Source organism: Anomaloglossus baeobatrachus, chromosome 5, assembly GCF_048569485.1.
Source record: "Anomaloglossus baeobatrachus isolate aAnoBae1 chromosome 5, aAnoBae1.hap1, whole genome shotgun sequence".
NCBI lineage: Eukaryota > Metazoa > Chordata > Amphibia > Anura > Aromobatidae > Anomaloglossus > Anomaloglossus baeobatrachus.
The window spans coordinates 392419974-392438881 of NC_134357.1; the positions used below are offsets into that span (position 1 = coordinate 392419974).

The 18908-nt window shown below is 47.6% G+C and overlaps 1 protein-coding gene across 1 annotated transcript in view; it reads right to left on the bottom strand.

Annotated features, from left to right (window-relative positions):
• Positions 1-1150: 1150 nt before the first annotated feature.
• LOC142310186 (E3 ubiquitin-protein ligase TRIM21-like) overlaps positions 1151-18908 on the bottom strand; it is a 77095-nt gene continuing 59337 nt past the window's right edge. Inside the window, exons 4-5 of the mRNA XM_075347668.1 lie at positions 6200-6352; positions 1151-4728 (exon numbers count right to left, since the gene is read on the bottom strand). Of these exons, the coding sequence (XP_075203783.1) occupies positions 3733-4728; positions 6200-6352 (1149 nt within the window). The 3' untranslated portion in view covers positions 1151-3732. The remainder of the gene's footprint in view (positions 4729-6199; positions 6353-18908) is intronic.

Consider the following 18908-nt stretch of genomic DNA (forward strand, 5'->3'; position numbering starts at 1 on the left):
TAATCGTATCATCGGTGTAGCCTCAGTCATTTCCATGAATTGGGAATGACCGATGTGATGATGTTGTTCCTCGTTCCTGCGGCAGCACACATCGCTGTGTGTGAAGCCGCAGGAGCGAGTAACATCTCCTACCTGCGTCCCGGCCGCAATGCGAAGGAAGAAGGTGGGCGGGATGTTTACGTCCCGCTCATCTCCGCCCCTCCACTTTTATTGGCTGCCTGCCGTGTGACGTCGCTATGACGCCGCACGACCCGCCCCCTTAATAAGGAGGCGGTTCGCCGGCCAGAGCGACGTCGCAGGGCAGGTGAGTGCATGTGAAGCTGCCATAGCGATAATGTTCGCTACGGCAGCTATCATCATGATATCGCAGCTGCGACGGGGGCGGGGACTATCGCGCACGGCATCGCAGCATCGGCTTGCGATGTCATAGTGTGCAAAGTACCCCTTAGTGTCACTGACAGTGCCCCATTTGATTCTTGCAGGTACTTTGAGTGGGTGTTATGCTTCTCTGATTTGCTTGGGTCTGTGATCACACCCTGCTGTTTGTATTTAACTCCTTTGATGCTGCTCTATGCTGCCAATTGGCTGCTCCTGTAATGAGGTGTTCAGGCTTCACTATATTAACCCAACTAGTTCTTTTTTCTCCCTGAACGTCAGTTCGCGTCAGTCTTTACCTATAGTCAGTTACGTTCTCTTCTGATTGTGTTTGACCCAGCACTGTTCCTAAACTTTGCCTATTGCCGAACCCTTGTCTGATCCTTGCTTATTGCCTAACCATTGCCTAAACCTTGTTAATGTGGTCCTATACTTGGACCCTGACCTTATTGTACTCCTGGTAACACTCATGCCTTATCCTTTAGCTAATTTGTATGGAACTTGTAGTTTCCTAACAACTGGTTTTGATGATGCCTAAGAGTATGTGCGTATTACATGCAGTTACGCTGCGTTCTGCACCGCAGCGTAACTGCATGCATCCTGCGTCCCCTGCACAATCTATGAAGATTGTGCAGGGGCCGTGCGCACGTGGCATGTTAGAACGCAGCGATTCGGCTGCTTGCCGAATCGCTGCGTTCTAAGAAGTGACATGTCACTTCTTTCGTGCGTTCTGCATGCTGTCTATAGGGAGAGGCAGCATGCAGAGCGCACGTTCCCTGCCGGCACCATGAGCTTCAGAACGCAGCTTTTCAGCTGCGCTCTGAAGCGCACATTTTCGGTGCGGTGCAGAGCGCACACGTGCGCACATAGCCTAAAGCGGGCTTTACACGCTACAACATCGCTAATGCGGAGTCGTTGGGGTCACGGAATTGGTGACGCACATCCGGCCGCATTAGCGATGCCGTTGCGTGTGACATCGATAAGCGATTTTGCATCGTTGCAAAAACGTGCAAAATCGCTAATCGGCGACACGGGGGTCCATTCTCAAATCTCGTTACTGCAGCAGTAACGAGGTTTTTCCTCGTTCCTGCGGCAGCACACATCGCTGCGTGTGACGCCGCAGGAACGAGGAAGCTCCCCTTACCTGCCTCCCGGCCGCTATGCGGAAGGAAGGAGGTGGGCGGGATGTTACGTCCCGCTCATCTCCGCCCCTCCGCTGCTATTGGGCGGCGGTTCAGTGACGTTTCATTGACTTCGCTGTGACGCCGCACGGACCGCCCCCTTAGAAAGGAGGCGGTTCGCCGGTCACAGCGACGTCGCCGGACAGGTGAGTATGTGTGACGGCTCTGGGCGATGTTGTGCGGCACGGGCAGCGATATGCCCGTGTCGCGCAACAGATGGGGGCGGGTACCCACACTAGCGATATCGGGACCGATATCGCAGTGTGTAAAGTAGCCTTAAGAGTATGTGCACACAACAGCTTTTTCAACTAGGTACGCTCCATAACCCGCTTGAAAACACATTAAATAAATGCTGACAAAAATGAACATGTGCACTGCAATGTATAAACGATTTGCTGTGAATATGTTCAGTATTTGTAGCTTTTTTTAACTGTATGATATTTCTAAAGATGTGAAGCAGTTAAAAGAGGGGACATGACCATTTTGCAGATAGTTTCCACTTGAAGCCGCTCACTGTTTATACAGTATAAGTAAAAGAAACGCAGATGGCAAAGACGTGACCAAAAAAAAACACTTCAGGGAAAAAGAAATGTCAGCGTTTCCTGAAGAAACATACAATGACTCCATCCAACAGTACGTCTGCCGCGTGGCCACTCTCAAGTCCTGGTCTCTATAATGGCTTGTGTCTTCATGCTGTATCCATCTGCTAACTGGTGTTCATAGTCTGGAGACTGCAACCTGAAGATACCCTGAGGCAAAGCCAAACTCCCTTTCAAAGTTACAGGAGGAAAATAATTCTATCTTAGACATCTGCACATCAGTTTAGCCAGCTTAAAACCAGTTGAAGCCACAACAAACCACCATCTTGTCTAGTGAAAACTTCACAGGATCTACCTTTGAGAAATTCTCTGGATACGTCATTAATGTCTGAAGTGAGAATAACCATAGAAATACATGAAGTCCAATATTTCAGATATGTAAACAATAAAACTAGCAATAAATCTTGTTATGAGGTAAGGGTACACTTCACACCATATTAGAGCACAAGATTGCAGGTAATTCTTTAGCATTACAAACTCATGCACTAAAGCGTGGCCACAGGTGGGCATAGCTGTCGGCCGCACTGTGAGATGCCAGGCATACAAACTTGTGGTATATAAAGACAATACAGTATATGCACCCGATATTACCTTTATGTTTCTTGTCTTGATGGAAGACTTATTGTCCTACTGTAATGTAAGAGCTCGAGCAGCAATATATTTATAAAGTTACTTAACTATTCGCTCAGATTATATATATATGCCGTGAAAGTGTATTTCCAAGAAAACCTGATTAATAATTCAGTATAGGGAATGGTATGGGGCGTTGCTGACTAGCGCCTTTTTCCTATTCTTAGTAGCAGAGGATGAATTTAACTTCAAGCAATTCAACCAAGTCATGGCCTCTGAAAGCAGGGAAGAAGCTTATCGGATGGACTGTCTTTGTTTCCTTTTTATATAGTGTAATACAAGGCTGGCTCAAGTCATACTTTGTTAGAGCTGTTGTATATTAGTGGATCTCCACCCTGGCTTATAGAGGGTGGTTCTCAGCTGGGGATCTCCGCTATTGTGTCTATGTATTCTAATGGAGTATATGGACAGAGGTTGTCTCTGTCCATATGCTCTATTAGGCTTTTAAAGGAGTATATTTACCTTTTACATTTATGGCATATCCATAGGATAGTCCACATATGTATGGTAGATGTCGGTCCCACCAATGCTACCCTTATCTATCTCAATAATGAGGCCCTGCTGTTCACTGCTTTCGGAATTCCCATTCAGATGAATAATAATTCCGATCACCTCTCCGCTGATATTGGCATGTCTCAGATGCCAATTCTTGAGATATATGCAGGCCACATTGTTGTAAGGGCAGTGCGGGAAACTATTGAAAGAACTGCTCCTATAGCTTTATATGGGATCATTCCTATTTATTGGGCACATCACTTCTTGTGTACCCTTCAAGAAGCCAGATCAGAGAATGCTACATGTTTCATTTCTTGATCCTGCTCACTAGTTTTGCATTAGGAACTGGTGAAAAAGATTGATAACAACTAATGTTGTTTTTACATCAATAATAATCCGTTGAGAAACAAGAAACCTGATCTGAATGGTACAGATATTTTTAGAAACTCAGCTTAAGAAAGGGATAGAGGGACCAAGTCTTCTTCCTTTATAGGAACCCCCGGACAAAAGAAGGGAAAAATGATCCCAGAAGACTTCCATCCAGACATCTCAGAAATCAACTCTGTGGTATCTGCATTATAAAAAGCGATGTAACTACTGAAAACGTCCACAAATACCCCAATTCTCATGGGTGAGACCGTAAGTTTAAGAACTGAGAGGTCACATCCATAGTACATGTTGTTTCCTTGTTTACGCACCACTAAAAACCCATGATCGTTGCTTAGGATATGAGGTCCCTTTAACGGTACTGAGTCTTTCACAATACCAAGTATCCAGTTGGTTTTATGACCAACATCCACCTCCCAGTAATGTTCACCACACCGAAACCCAGGCATTCCTAGTACATAAAGCCCTGGCTCGAAGAAAGTGTTGGTATATCTCGCCTGAGGGAAGGATGTGTATCTGACTTGTTTAAGATTTTGTGATACAAAGAGATTAGGGTTAGCACTGATGGGGTTGAAGTGTAGTGTTTTTTCCATTGGTTTTACAATATGGCGTATTCCTCTCCATTCTTGGACATGGTATGGTGATATGTGATTTATAAGTGGTACACTGAATTTGGACATCTCCTTCAGTTGATCTTGGAACTTCTTCAAATGTTCCGTGGTCTCATTTACCATTTCTCCTTTTTCCAATTTAATCAGAAAATTAGTAATGGAGGTGGACAAGCTTAACAACGAATGGACTCTGGATTCCAAATCCTTAATAGATGTTTGCACTGAATCCCCCTGTTTGGCAATACGTGTTTCTTTTTCATTTTCCAGATACCGGTGGACGTGGTGAAAGGATTCTTTAAGCCTTTCTCTATGAAGATTTCCATTGAAACGCATCGTGTGCAGTTGTTTTTCATAGTCTTGAAACAGCTTCCATGCTGCCTCCTGCAGGTATGTCCGTTTGAGCAAAACTTGGGACTCTTCATTTTCTTGGAGGACAAGGCATGATGGACTCTATAAAGAGGACATAAGTAAGGTTCTTATCTTATTTACCAGATGTTACTGCCACAATCAAGCCACTATAAATATATTGATGTGATATATCGCTTTTTTAATCTAAACTGAACAGTCAATGAATCCTTCTTCTAAACCCCATTAGTTCTCCCTTATGGTTCATAGCAGGGTCCAAAACAAGCAAGACCCCTCTAGAAATTTCCTATGTATTAAAGAGGTTGTTCACTAATAGGACCCCTTCTGATTTCACATGAATCCCCAAGTAAAATAAGAAAGCCTATATTAAGTCCCGTAGCGGCACACTTCCAACGGTGTCTGTGCTCGCAGTGTGGGCGCTCACATGGGGTTGTGACATCATGCGAGCCTCGAGTCCAATCTGCGCCTGCTTCCTTCTCCCAGACTTCGGTCCAAATGAACAATCAACAGGAAATGAGCGCAGCTGCAGCACTCACTTACTGTTGATTAACTCATTTGATGCGAAGGTGGGGAGAGAGAACGTGGGGCTCGCGTGACGTCACAGCCCCACGTGAGCCCCCACACTGCGAGCCCGAACACTGCTATAACAGTGCTGGTTTGGGATGTGAGTATAGGCTTTATTATTTTTCCTGGGAGAAACGTGTAATCAGAAGGGCTTGTCCTTGTAGTGTACAACGCCTGTAATAGGGCATATATATTTTCTTCATTGAAAACCTTTTTTAACTTCAGCTTAAAGGAAATTTTGATCTTTCCAAGGAGAAGGGATCATGAGCATACATGTGTTAGGCTAGAGTCACACAGACATATGACTCGCATGAGTACAAAGTGAGAAAATCTCGCATTGCACTCGTCCCCATGTAGGACAATGCTGCAGCTCCCATCTGCAAGTTTTTCCTTAGCCCTAATTGAACTGAGGAAAAAATTACAGCATGCTGCGATTGTCTGCGAATCTCGGATCATTCGCACCCATACAAGTCTATGGGTGCGAGTGAAACATCGGACTGTACTCGGATGACATCCGAGTTCAGGGCGATATACACACAGGCTGACAATGGAGGAGATGGCGAGATTAATCCCTTCTTCTCATCTGCAGCTCCCCACCTCTCCTCTGCAGCTGACATCCGAACGCAAGATCGGATCACAGTTGCATGACACTCGGCTCACACTCGCAGCAAAGCTTGAGCTGGGGGTCATTACCACACGCTAATGTGACTCCAGCCTTACGCATAGCTCTATCTCCCTGACCAAACATTGAATACTGTATGTCATGTATATTAAATGCCGCTAATAAGGGGGAAATTTGAGTCTTCTATCAAATAGATTAATAGTTAGCATGGTTAACCTATACGACAAATCATAGTCATAAGAAGTATAACCTGATACTTGGGCCCCAATGAAAAATCTGTATAAGAACCCCAAACTTCTTCCATTTATAATACACGGAGGAGGCATCTTTTGGCTACCTTATGACCCAATGCCCGGGTGCAATATTTACCTCTACATTCAATGTAGGCACACCTGTTACGCTAAGCAGGCATGTATTAGCAGACAATATCTTTTTTTCCTCCTTCAGCGGATTATCTTGATGACTTGTCTGTGGTGGAGTGCTCGCATCTTCTCCATTTATTACACCGAAGATGCTATCTGCCTGAAATAAACAAAGTATATAATATTACTTTACACAAATTCATTTCTGACTATTAACATTAGTTAAAGATAAATTGTGAATATACAGTTTATTTAAGAACATCCCAACATGCCTTAACTCCATAATGAACGTTGCACGTACAGAATATACTCAGGAACTCTGCCTGTACCCTACATGTCAAGGTTGTACAGCTGATACCAGCTTCTAACAGCATTATTTGGAGCTGACTCTGATCATCCACTGTCACTACAGCATTTTAGTGGTGCAATCTGAGGGGAGAGGGTGCGTTTTGTCATAGGATTGCAGGGTGCCAATGGCTTACTTGGCAGCAAGGGCCTAACGAAGTTTCCTATTTATGTATTTTACTAATGTAGCACTTTTGAGAGTCACAATCTAAATCTAATGTTTGCAGGTGCGAGCGGGAAGTGGATCCACTGGGCCACAGCACACAGAATACCTGAGAGGCGTGACTATGGCGCACACCAGGTTTTTACCAGAGCCTCTGATGATGAGACTGAATTTGCACTGCAGGTAGAAACCAGGTGCCACTCAAGGAGACTTGGTGTTGCGATTGCTGACCCCACGTGCATGGACAGACCATCTCTAATGAGACTGGTGCAGCCGGGACGGATGATGTGGCAGGCTAAGTCAATAGGGTAAGATGCAGCAGCGGCTGGTAACAGCAGGCTTGGTCGATAATGTACAATGCAGCTGTAACACCCCGGGGTTTTCACCCGACACATCGCCGGGCCGAGGGTCACGGGCTGGCCTGGCCCGGTTTCAAGACCCAGAGAAAGTAGGGAGGGAAGGCGGTGTACGAGACGCAGGATGGATGATGCGGGTGGTAGTGATGGTTAGGAAAGTCTTTTATGATCGTGACGCCACCTATGGTACGTGGCCAGTGACGGGCCACCACTGTGGGTGCTGCTCTCCGGGGCTGATGGTGAAGGCCGCAGCCGGGATGGTGTCGGTCCCAACAGGCAGAGCGGGATTACCCCAGGGAGGATGATGGAGGACGGACGGGGTGGTGGTGGTCCCCGATGGCGCCGCAGCGCTGGGCGACGGTAAAAGAGAGCCAGAGACAGGGGCTGCGGTTCCAGGTCTTTTACTCACTGATAGTTCAGGCACTGCCCCACAGTACAGGTCTCCGCTACAGTGGGCTCCAGCCGATCCTGGATCTGTGAAAGGTCAAGTCCGGTGTGTGTCAGCCTATGGGCCCTTCCACCTTTGATGCGCTAAGTATCGGACCCTGTGGCGGGAAGCACTTGGGGATCCTGGTGTCAGTAAAGTGTCCCGTTCTGTATGCTGACAGCGCGGTTCCAATGTGGGGCCCAGTCCAAAAACTGTGCTTACGGCTCACTCCAATCGGCCTCTCCTGCAGACGGTCACCACCGTCTGCCAACCTTGCTGTACCGTCCGGGCCACACACCCGGACCGCTTTCTGTCTACTCCTTTACCACTTCACTCTTCCAAACTTCCACCTCAAAACTCCACTCCTCACTAACTAACTGCCTCCTTTTCCCGCCACCAGGACTGTGAACTCCTCGGTGGGCGGGGCCAACCGCCTGGCCCACCCCCTGGTGTGGACATCAGCCCCTGGGGAAAGGCAACAAGGATTTTGTGTTTTGGCTTCGGTGTGCCTGACCGGGGTGTGGGGTGTGTTGGTGTTGTTCTGTGACGACCTGGCTTGTCCAGGGCGCCACATATCCGCAGGACTTTTTCCCCGTGGGCACATAGCCTGAAGGCTGATTAATAGTTTGCACCTCGTGGTGAACCCATTGTGTTTGCGCTAATAAAGTCTTCTCTTTATGGTAGACTTAGATACTGAAATACATCCTGGGGAATGTTATTCACTTGGGTGTATATTGTAAAGGAGTTTTTCTTCACCATGGAAAGGATTCTGTGATCATCCACCACTGTTATCTTCCGTGGATGTCTAGGCCTTTTTGAATTCCCAGACTCGCCAGTGACCACTTTTTTTTGTGTAGAACGCACCAAGCTGTTGAGTTGGCCACTCCTAATATTTCTGCTCTCTCTCTGATGGATTCCTCCATTTTTTTAGACATTCCATTGAGAGCTCCTTTGCATGTTGTGGGTTCACAGCAACAACTTCCAAATGCAAATACCACACCTGGGATCAGCTACAAAATTTTTACCTGCTCAATTGATGATGGATTAACTAAGGAATAGCCCATGCAGCCCATTAACCCCTTAATGACTTCCAAATGCAAATACCACACCTGGGATCAGCTACAAAATTTTTACCTGCTCAATTGATGATGGATTAAATAAGGAATAGCCCATGCAGCCCATTAACCCCTTAACTACCTAGGACGTACCGGTACGTCCTAAGTCATGTCGTGGTAATCATCTGCGGCTGCCGCGATGAGCCGGTGGTGTTTCTTGCACATGTCTGCTGATTTCAATCACCAGACATGCGTGGCTAACAGACGTGGGTGGATCCACGATCCACTTGTGAATGTTAACCCCTTACATTGCGCTGTCAAATGTGAGTGTGATTTAAATAGCCGCGGCAGGGAAATTGTTGTTCCCCGCTGCCATCAGACTCCCTGTGGCGCCAACATGGGGCCGATGGTTGCCATGGTAGCAACGGGTCATGTGATGATTCTTGTTGCTATCATGACATATTTCCTGTTAGAGCCGACAGAGCAGCGGCTCTAACAGTAACGCTGCACTTCTGCTGATCAACAGAAATGAACAAGCAATCAGACTGCTGATTCTTATAGTCTCCTAGGGGGACTAGTAAAATTTAAAAAAAAGTTTTAAAAAAATTGAAAAAAAAATCTAAAAAAACCTATCTTGTTTTTCCAAAAATAAGACCACCCCAAAAATAAACCCTAGCAGGAATTTTCAGTATTTTCGGAGCAAGGCTTAAACATTTAACCCTCCCCCGAAAATAAGCCCTAATCGCAGTTCAATAATGAAGTGTCCATGCAGCTAAAAAAGTTAACAAATACTGCACTTCATTATAGACAGCGGACACCCTGTAATCACACTCACCAGACGACGAGCAGAGGACCTGCAGTGATCGCACACATCCGATCTCACACACACACAGTCAGATCGTGCACATTAACTTCGGATGACACACACAAACATCAGATCGCACACACAATCAGATCACACACACAATCAGATCACACACACAATCAGATCGCACACATAATCAGATCGCACACACAAACATCGTATCACACAAACAAACATCAAATCACAGACACAAACATCGAATCACACACATATCACTTCGCACACATACTCACCACATCCAGCGACATTGATTTCTTCTTGCCGGCAGAATCCTGAGAGGTAGTGCAGTGGAGCGCAAGGACCTGCTGCAATGCTAGCTTACAGGACCTGCGGACACACGTAACTTCCTCCCATCATTCCCTGCGGCCGGAAGCATTCTTTAACGCTGGATGTGATGTATGTGTGTGTGTGTGTATATGTGTGTGTCATCTGCGATCTGTGTGTAAGTGTGAGCGATCTGCCGTGTATCAGCGTGTCAGTCAAAAGCAGGGAAGGACGGCATGCAGCACCCACCGGAGATCAGAAGGAGGACCTGGGAGCCACGCAGACTTCTGGGTTTGGTAAGTATGAGTCTCCTGGGAAGTGAGGGGTCTGCTTTTTTGGGGGGTAAACTTACCCCCCTGTTCTGTTGTTGTGTCTCTCAGTAATCACACTCAGTGGAGATCTTCAGGCCATTTATTAGGTGGTATTGTCAGCCATTGCATGTCTCCCTGCTGCCTGCACTCTGTCTGCAGTACCAGTGACTTCCCACTTGCTTGTGAACACATACAAGAAGAGAGACCCCTAGAGGCCCCTAGAGGACATACAGCATATACATATTGCTACATCCTTTTGTGGCGCCCTGGACAAGCCAGGACGTCACAGGTACTACAGCAACACACCCCACACCCCGGCTAGGCACATCGAGGTCAAACAAAAATCCTTGTTGCCTCCCTCCAGGGGCTGATGTCCACACCAGGGGGTGGAGCCAGGTGGTTGGCCCCACCCACCGAGGAGTTCACAGTCCTGGAGGCGGGAAAAGGAAGGCAGATCAGTTTTGAGTTGGAGGAGTGAAGTGGTAGTGGAGCAGACTGACCGTGTCCGGGTGCGTGGCCCGGGTACATACAGCAAGGTTGGCAGACGGTGGTGACCGTCTGCAGGAGAGGCTGATTAGAGTAAACTGTAAGGACCGGGGACGGGCGGTGCCCGCCGGTACCGGATCGGGGAGCGAAGAGAAGCCAGCACCATTCGGCAGGGCTTACGGACCCCAACCAGGCTAGGAGTCATTATAAAACCGGTCAAATCCGTTAGTGAAGGGAACCTCCGGGGTTTCCCAGCAGTCAAGACCCGATTGAAGGCAACAGCTCAAACCGTGAAGGGAAACACAGTCACCGCCAAGGCTACAGTTCCCAGGGCCAGAGCCTGTGGGCAAAAGGGGCTCCCTCAGCATCCATCCAAGCTGGGGAGCGGGTTACCGGTGGGAAGCCATTGGAACCGTGAACATAGCACATGTGCAGGGAAAGGCAGTCACCACCAACCTACCGGGAGGAGAAACACTGCAGCCGTCTGTGGGACCCGTCCATCCAGCCGTTTGTTTTACCGGAGACTTTGCATTCATCATTGGCTGAGTGAGTACCACCGTGCCGTGCGGCACCGCGCTGCCCCCGCAACCCTGCACCTCACCAGGCCCCGTAACCCGCCTGCCATCCCTCCCTCACCGGGCCCCGGGACAACCAACCCCCCTACCCACGGAGGGGGAGAAAACAACATCATCCAAGCTGCTCCCCGTCATCGCTCCCGGGATCCCTGTCCAGAGCAGCGGTGGTGTCACAACCTCACCACAACCGTGGGTGGCTTCACGGACAATAAACCCCCAATACCGTTTCCCCTTTTCACTCACGGGCGAGGAACGCCGCTCGAGTCCGCGGGATCCGGCCCACCGCTCGAGCCACCAACCGAGCAGCAGCAGCAGCAGCCGGACCCGAGCAGTGGGTGAGCGCAGCGTCCCCTCCCCGCCCGCGACACTTTCTCTTTAAACAAGAAGAACAATCAAACTTAATAAACACAACAGTTAATCTGACCAAGTAAAAGAGAATTACAATATATACAGTTAGATATAATCCTTGAGGTGCGCAGGCTTTCTGATCATTCTGCCCGCCCTAGTAACATAAGAAGAGTCAATGTCCACCTCTGATAGTTGTTCTGATTCTGGTAATGTGCCTTCTGATATTGCCTGTCTCTGGTTAACAGTCTCACCCTGATGGTCAGCAGTCACTGGTACTGGTACTTGGCTTGGACTTGCTGCCTCGTTATCTTGGGTATCAGGATATTGTTCAAAAGGCCAAGAATCATCTTGTTCTTGTGTTTTCCTCAAATATCTCCTATTTCTCCTTAGGCTTCTTCCGTCTTCTGTTACAATTTCGTAGGACCGAGGTCCTAGTTTCTGGACAACCTTTGCCTTTTGCCAGTGTTTGTCGTATTTGCTGCTTGGCTGCAGCCGTATGTTGTCATTCCTCTGGAGATCTGGCAGATCCTTTGCAGATTTATTGTAATAGAAAGCTTGCCTATCTAGATTTTTCTTTAGTTGAGCTTTAATGTTTTCCACCAACTTTGGCTTTAACAGATGACTAGTGGTTGGTATGAGTGTCTTTGTACGTCTACTCATGAGCCTCTGTGCCGGACTGCTGTCTATGCCTTGGGTGGGTGTGTTTCTATGATCCAGTATAGACAGATATACATCAGTACCTGCCTGTTTTGCTTTTTTCAGGAGTCTTTTGGCTGTTTTTACTGCGGACTCTGCTTTGCCATTACTCTGTGGATTTCTTGGAGAAGACGTCTGGTGTTCAAATTCCCATCTCTTGCTGAAAGTTTTAAACTCTTCTGAAGTAAACTGAGCAGCATTGTCAGAGAACACGATATCTGGAATGCCATACCTGGCAAAATGGGCCTTGAGTTTTTTAATCACTGTTCTCGCCCTTGTGTCCTGTAACAAATCAATCTCCCAAAAGTTAGATAAATAGTCCACTGTAATCAGTGTGCTGTTTCTATTTGTCTTAGTTAAAACTGTTATTTAATGTTTTTCATGCTTGTCTCTGCTGCCATCTACTGGTCAGACCTTTCGGCTCCCCTGTTTCTTTTGTCCAGCCCATGGGAGTGTCTGATGACCCTCTTGCATCACATCCTGGTATGTTCATTCCAAACCAGAGATTTGTGAGAACAACATCCCTTATAGGAGCTACTAGGAGCAAAGTCTTCTGACCACGTAGTAGCTTCAGAGGCAAGCATCGCTGGAGAATTACAATGCCAAGTACTTGGATTACTGCACTCTACATGTCCTAACCTTTGGAGAAAATAAACCACCATTGTTTCATGTCAGCATGTGCATGTTTAACTCTGGAGTGCTCTGGTCCTGTCTGCCCCACCTATAGGAAAAACGAAGGTAAGACTCTCACAACCTCTCACAACTATGCACCTTCCATCGCCTTTAAGTGGGGACAGAACAGTCAGAAGACTGCTTAAGAGCTCAAAACCCCGGCTACAGATCCCTAAGAGCCCTGTAACTTCCCATGTATTCTGCCTAGCAACAAGCCTTGTGCACTGGTCTGCCTGCACAGTGCATGCCTGGACAAGCCTAAGGGGAAGCTCTCCCATCTGCCACGTCCTGTATCACCTCTGCTTGCATTGTAAAGGGACAGTTTATGCACCTGCTGTTTCTCTCTTGCTATACCCCTTCTATAGACTTGCCATACATTACACCTCATTACTGCATATTACTGGATTGCGAACCCCAAGTTTTGCTAAAGACACCTTGGGAATCTCATCAGGGAGTCCTTGCAGAGCTGCACAATGATTTTTGGACCCCTATTCAAAAGTCAAGTTTCTTAAAGAGACAGTACACCTTAAATCAAAATGGCTGAAAAAGACCTTGGACAGTTCCCCACTGCTGAAACAGAGCACATACAATCTGATACTGTCCATTATGAAGCCCAGGAGGCAGAGCCCACGCTTTCAGCAGACCAAGTTGTCCGACCGAAGCGCTCTTCCAAACCCACGATAAAGGCCGCTGAAAACTATCACACTATGAAAGATGAGCTATGTGAACACCTGGAAGAACAGTGGGAACGAGTCACCTATTACATGCCAAGACTTGAATCCTCATCAGGTGATGCCGCATGCTTACAAGCCGCTCTGGAACGGCTGAACACAGCTCATGAAAGATACAAGAGACTGTCAACAAGGTACATTACCTTTCTAAAAGACTCTAAAATTGATGAAGCTCTTTCAGACCTGAGCAAGGCAGAAGAGGTAAACAAGGAAAGAGATGCCAAGGTGCAAGATGCCATAGACAAGGCCAAACACCGTATCTCTCACCAGCAAGAAACCAGATCACACCGATCAACCTCATCTAGACGTTCCTCTCGGTCATCCGGGTCATCATCCTCAAGAAGCTCAGCCCTGAGCGACAGGATACTAGAGGCCCGCATAAGAGCAGAGGAATCCAAGGTGAGACGTTCCTTCACAGAAAGAGAAGTAGAGGAAGAAGCCAAAAAGGGCAGAAGCAGAAGCCCATGGAAAAGCAGAAGCTGCTAAAGCGGAAGCCAAAAGGGCAGAAGCGGAGGCTCGGATAGAGATTCTTCGGTCACAGATGGAAGAGGAAGTTGCGCTAGCTAAAGTGAGACTACCTGAGCAAGCATTGATCCAAGGTCCTGATCCAGCTGACTCGCCACCACTGGAAGCAGACAATCCAGTTGATCGCACAAGAGACTATGTACTGAATCAGTTACCTGTAGCAACCCCGGTTTGTAGTACCGTCCAAGCCGACAACACCGAAACATCCAACTTACCTCTACCAGTGCCAATGCCACCTAAAGCACCCAAGCAAATTAATAACAGTCACCAAGAGGTGCCCTCTCAAACACAGCCACCACAGCAAGATGGCAACCAAGTGTTTCCTGACCCACTTCCACAGCTCAAGCAGCGGTCATCAGAATCTACAGAGGCTAAACCACAGCTCAACCCTGCAGCAACGTCATTTTACCCGGGAACATCTCATCCATTCACGCCAGGCAGCCCATACGCCCCAGGGGCATCACGAGTCGTCGTGGCAACAAGTGGTGAGAAATCAGATATGTCTGAGTTTGCCAGGTTCATGGTGAGCAGAGAGCTAATTAACACTAGTCTCACGAAATTCGATGATCGTGCAGAGAGCTACTTTCAAGGCAGCCATCGCCAATCTCAACTTCACTGCGGAACAGGAGCTCGACCTCCTGATCAAGTTGTTGGGCCCAGGCTCTACAAACCGTATCAAGAGCCTCAGAACCGTCTATGTGGGACAAGCAGAAGCAGGTCTCGCTGCTGCATGGCAGAGACTGGAACGCACCTTTGGCAGCGCAGAAGCAATAGAGAAAGCCCTATTCAAGAGACTGCAGGACATCCCAAAGATCAACCTTAAAGAAGTCCACAAGCTTCAAGACCTAAGTGATCTGCTCATGGAGCTGGAGCTCGCCAAAAGAGACCCTCGTCTGTCTGGGCTGTGCTACCTGGATACAGCCCATGGAGTGAACCCAATCGTGGTGAAGCTGCCATACAGTCTGAAGGAGAAATGGGCAACGTCAGTCTCAAGGTACAAAAGAATGAATGATGTCACCTTTCCCCCATTTATTCAGTTCTGCAAGTTCATTGACGAGCAGGCCCAGATGAGGAACGACCCCAGCCTCGACTTCCTACAGTTCAACACTTCGGCAGCTGCAACATCATCATCATCAAGGTATGAAGGTGCCATACACAAACGCAGAGACATTAAGAACACTGTGAGTGTCAGGAAGACTGAGCTACCATCACCTGCAGCACGCACAGATAAACAGAACACCATCTCGTCACGAGATAAGTCTTTCAATCAATAATGTCCCATCCATAAAAAACCGCATTCACTGAACAAGTGCAGAGGGTTTAGATCCAAAACCCTACAGGAGTGCAAAAAAGTCCTCACAGAGCTTGTGATCTGTCTCAAATGCTGCGCATCACTTGAGCACATGGCCAAGGACTGTAAATCCATCGTCAAGTGTCAGGAGTGTCATAGTGAAAAACACGTTTCAGCCATGCACCCAACCCAGCTAGCTAGAGACACACCGGCTGCAGTCACCACCACTCCCACTCCAAGTTATGGCGGGGAGCCCAAGAATCAGACTGACACCACCACAGCCGTCTCCTGCTCATGCTCAGAGGTATGTGGAGAGGGCCAAACACAGAAATGTTGTGCCCGAATATGCCTCATCAAGGTTTATCCCGAGGGACATCCAGAAAAGGCAATGAAGGTGTATGCCATCATAGACGACCAAAGCAACCGGTCCCTAGCAGAAACCAACTTCTTTGAAGCTTTCGGAATTAATGGACCATCAGAACCCTACACCTTGAACACCTGCTCGGGTCGCATAGAGACTAGCGGCAGAAGAGCCCAGGGATTCATTGCTTCTCCTATCAATAGGAAGACTGAAATACCTCTACCAACGCTTGTTGAATGTGACCAAATACCCAGCCACAGGAATGAAATTCCTACCCCAGAAGCTGCATTTCATCAACCACACCTAAGACACCTCGCTAGTGTTATCCCACCTCTGGACAATAACGCAGAGATTCTACTCCTGCTCGGCAGAGACAATCTAAGGGTACAGAAGGTGCGACAGCAGTGTAATGGGCCTGACTATGCACCATACGCCCAGAGACTGGACTTGGGATGGGTAGTCATAGGAAATGTGTGTGTTGATCGATCAGAAATTGATTCCTTCAAGACTTATGTGCATGGAGATGGGCGCACAACCTACTTAAAGCCATGTCCTCATCACTATGGAGTGAAAGAGAAGTCTCCAGACACAATACAGCTACCTGACATCGCTTCTTCTCTGCATATCGACAACTTGGGAAGATCAGTCTTTCACACAACCAAGGACGACGATAAAGTAGCCTTGTCAGTAGAGGACAGAGAATTCATCGGAATAATGGACTGGGAGTTTTCTAAAGACAAAACCAACCACTCTCCATTACCCTCCCGATCTACCAGGGGAAGACTCCCAAACAACCGAGATCAAGCTCAGACTAGGTGTAACTCTCTTCAGCATTCCATGAACAGCAAGCCTGAAATGAGAGAACATAGCGTCGCCTTTATGGACAAGGAAGTCCGCAACAACCTAGCAGAACCCGTACCAGCTGAACTGAATCCAGCAGATCACGCAACTAGACCTATGTCTATAAGTTCTTTTGCTAACTCTTCTTGGCTTACAGGTCCAGAGTTCCTGCTGAGACAGTCAGAAGAAGGTGTCCAGGAAGCCTTCAGCATCCTAGATCCGGACAACGATCCGGATGTCCGAGCTGAAGTCAATACCCTGGCCACCAGTGCAGAAAAAACTTCCAACTTCGGTTGCCAACGTTTTGAACGTTTCTCCAGCTGGATGAGGCTCGTCAGGACTGTCGCTAGGTTAGTGCATATCGCCAGATGCTGTCGTACTGACCTTAAAACCAAAGACTGTCATCGCTGGCATGTCTGCCACAAAGCCCTTTCTGCTGAGGACATCTCCCATAGCGAGTCCCTCATAATACGCCACCTCCAACAGGGTGAATTCGCCATAGAATGGAAGTGTTTATACAACAAACAGCAGATTCCATTAAGAAGTCCTCTCGCCAATTTAAACCCAGTCATCGACAGTTTCGGCTTACTGAGAGTTGGTGGTCGTTTAAATCAGGCTCATCTTGGAGTTGCAGAACAAAATCCTCTCATCATTCCCAACAAACACCATGTTACAGTCTTGCTGATCCGACACCACCATGAAAAGACTGAACACCAAGGCAGGCAAATTACAGAAGGTGCTTTACGGTCTGCAGGCCTCTGGATTATTGGAATGAAGAGACGTGTAGCACAAATACTACATGATTGTGTGCACTGTCGTAAAGCGAGAGGAAAACAACTGTACCAGCAAATGGCTGACTTGCCTACAGACAGACTTTCCACAGAGCCACCTTTCGCCTACGTGGGCCTAGACGTTTTCGGACCATGGATGGTGTCCACAAGCAGAACTCGCGGAGGCCAAGCAAACAGCAAGCGGTGGGCTGTGTTATTCACCTGCATGAGTGTTCGAGCCGTTCACATTGAGGTGTTAGAGTCCATGGATACCTCCAGCCTAATCAACGCCTTGAGAAGGTTCCTTGCCATCAGAGGACCAGTGAAACAGCTGAGGTCTGACCGTGGAAGCAACTTCGTCGGTGCATGTAGAGAACTGAACATCGACACCAAACCTATCCAAGATCAGCTGGCAGAGAAAGGTTGCACCTGGATCTTCAATCCCCCTCACAGTTCTCACATGGGAGGCTCCTGGGAGAGGATGATTGGGATTTCACGCAACATCTTGAACTCCATGCTAATGGACGTCAATTCCTCAAGACTCACACATGAGACTCTAGTCACTCTTTTAGCTGAAGTCTCAGCCATTATCAATTCAAGACCCCTTGTGCCGGTGACCATGGATCCAGAAACACCAACCATATTAACTCCTACTATTCTCATTACCCAAAAAACTGACAACGCGGTAATGCCCAGCGGAGAGTTCACCCAAGCGAACACTTATCAAAAACACTGGAAACGGGTTCAATACTTGGCTGACTACTTCTGGAACCGATGGAGGAAGGAATACCTTACCATTCTTCAAGGAAGAAAGAAGTGGCGACATCCCAAGCCGAACCTCAAGGAAGGAGACCTAGTCCTCATGAAAGATCAGACCACAGAAAGGACTGACTGGCCTATGGGACTAATTACTAGGATACTGCCTAGTCAGGATGGCAATGTTCAGAAGGTGGAGCTAAAGGTCATCAGGAAAGGTGAGACGAAGACCTTTGCAAGGCCAATCCACGAACTTGTTCTGCTTTTGCCCATAGAGAGCGTCCCTACAGGATGAACGCTACCGGACCTGAACTTTGAGCCATCCTTCTTGTTTTGGACTCAATTGAGCTTGTTTTTGCATTTAACATGCCTTTCCTTTCAGGTTGTATTATGGACTCAATAGTGAAATCCCCAAAGTGAATTTCAGACGGGGAGTGTGCTGTTTCTATTTGTCTTAGTTAAAACTGTTATTTAATGTTTTTCATGCTTGTCTCTGCTGCCATCTACTGGTCAGACCTTTCGGCTCCCCTGTTTCTTTTGTCCAGCCCATGGGAGTGTCTGATGACCCTCTTGCATCACTTCCTGGCTTGTTCATTCCAGCCAGAGATTTGTGAGAAACACATCCCTTATTGGAGCTACTAGGAGCAAAGTCTTCTGACCACGTAGTAGCTACAGAGGCAAGCATCACTGATTACAATGCCAAGTACTTGGATTACTGCACTCTGCATGTCCTAACCTTTGGAGAAAATAAACCACCATTGTTTCATCTCAGCATGTGCATGTTTTCACTCTGGAGTGCTCTGGTCCTGTCTGCCCCACCTATAGGAAAAATGGAGGTAAGATTCTCACAACCTCTCACAACTACGCACCTTGCATCGC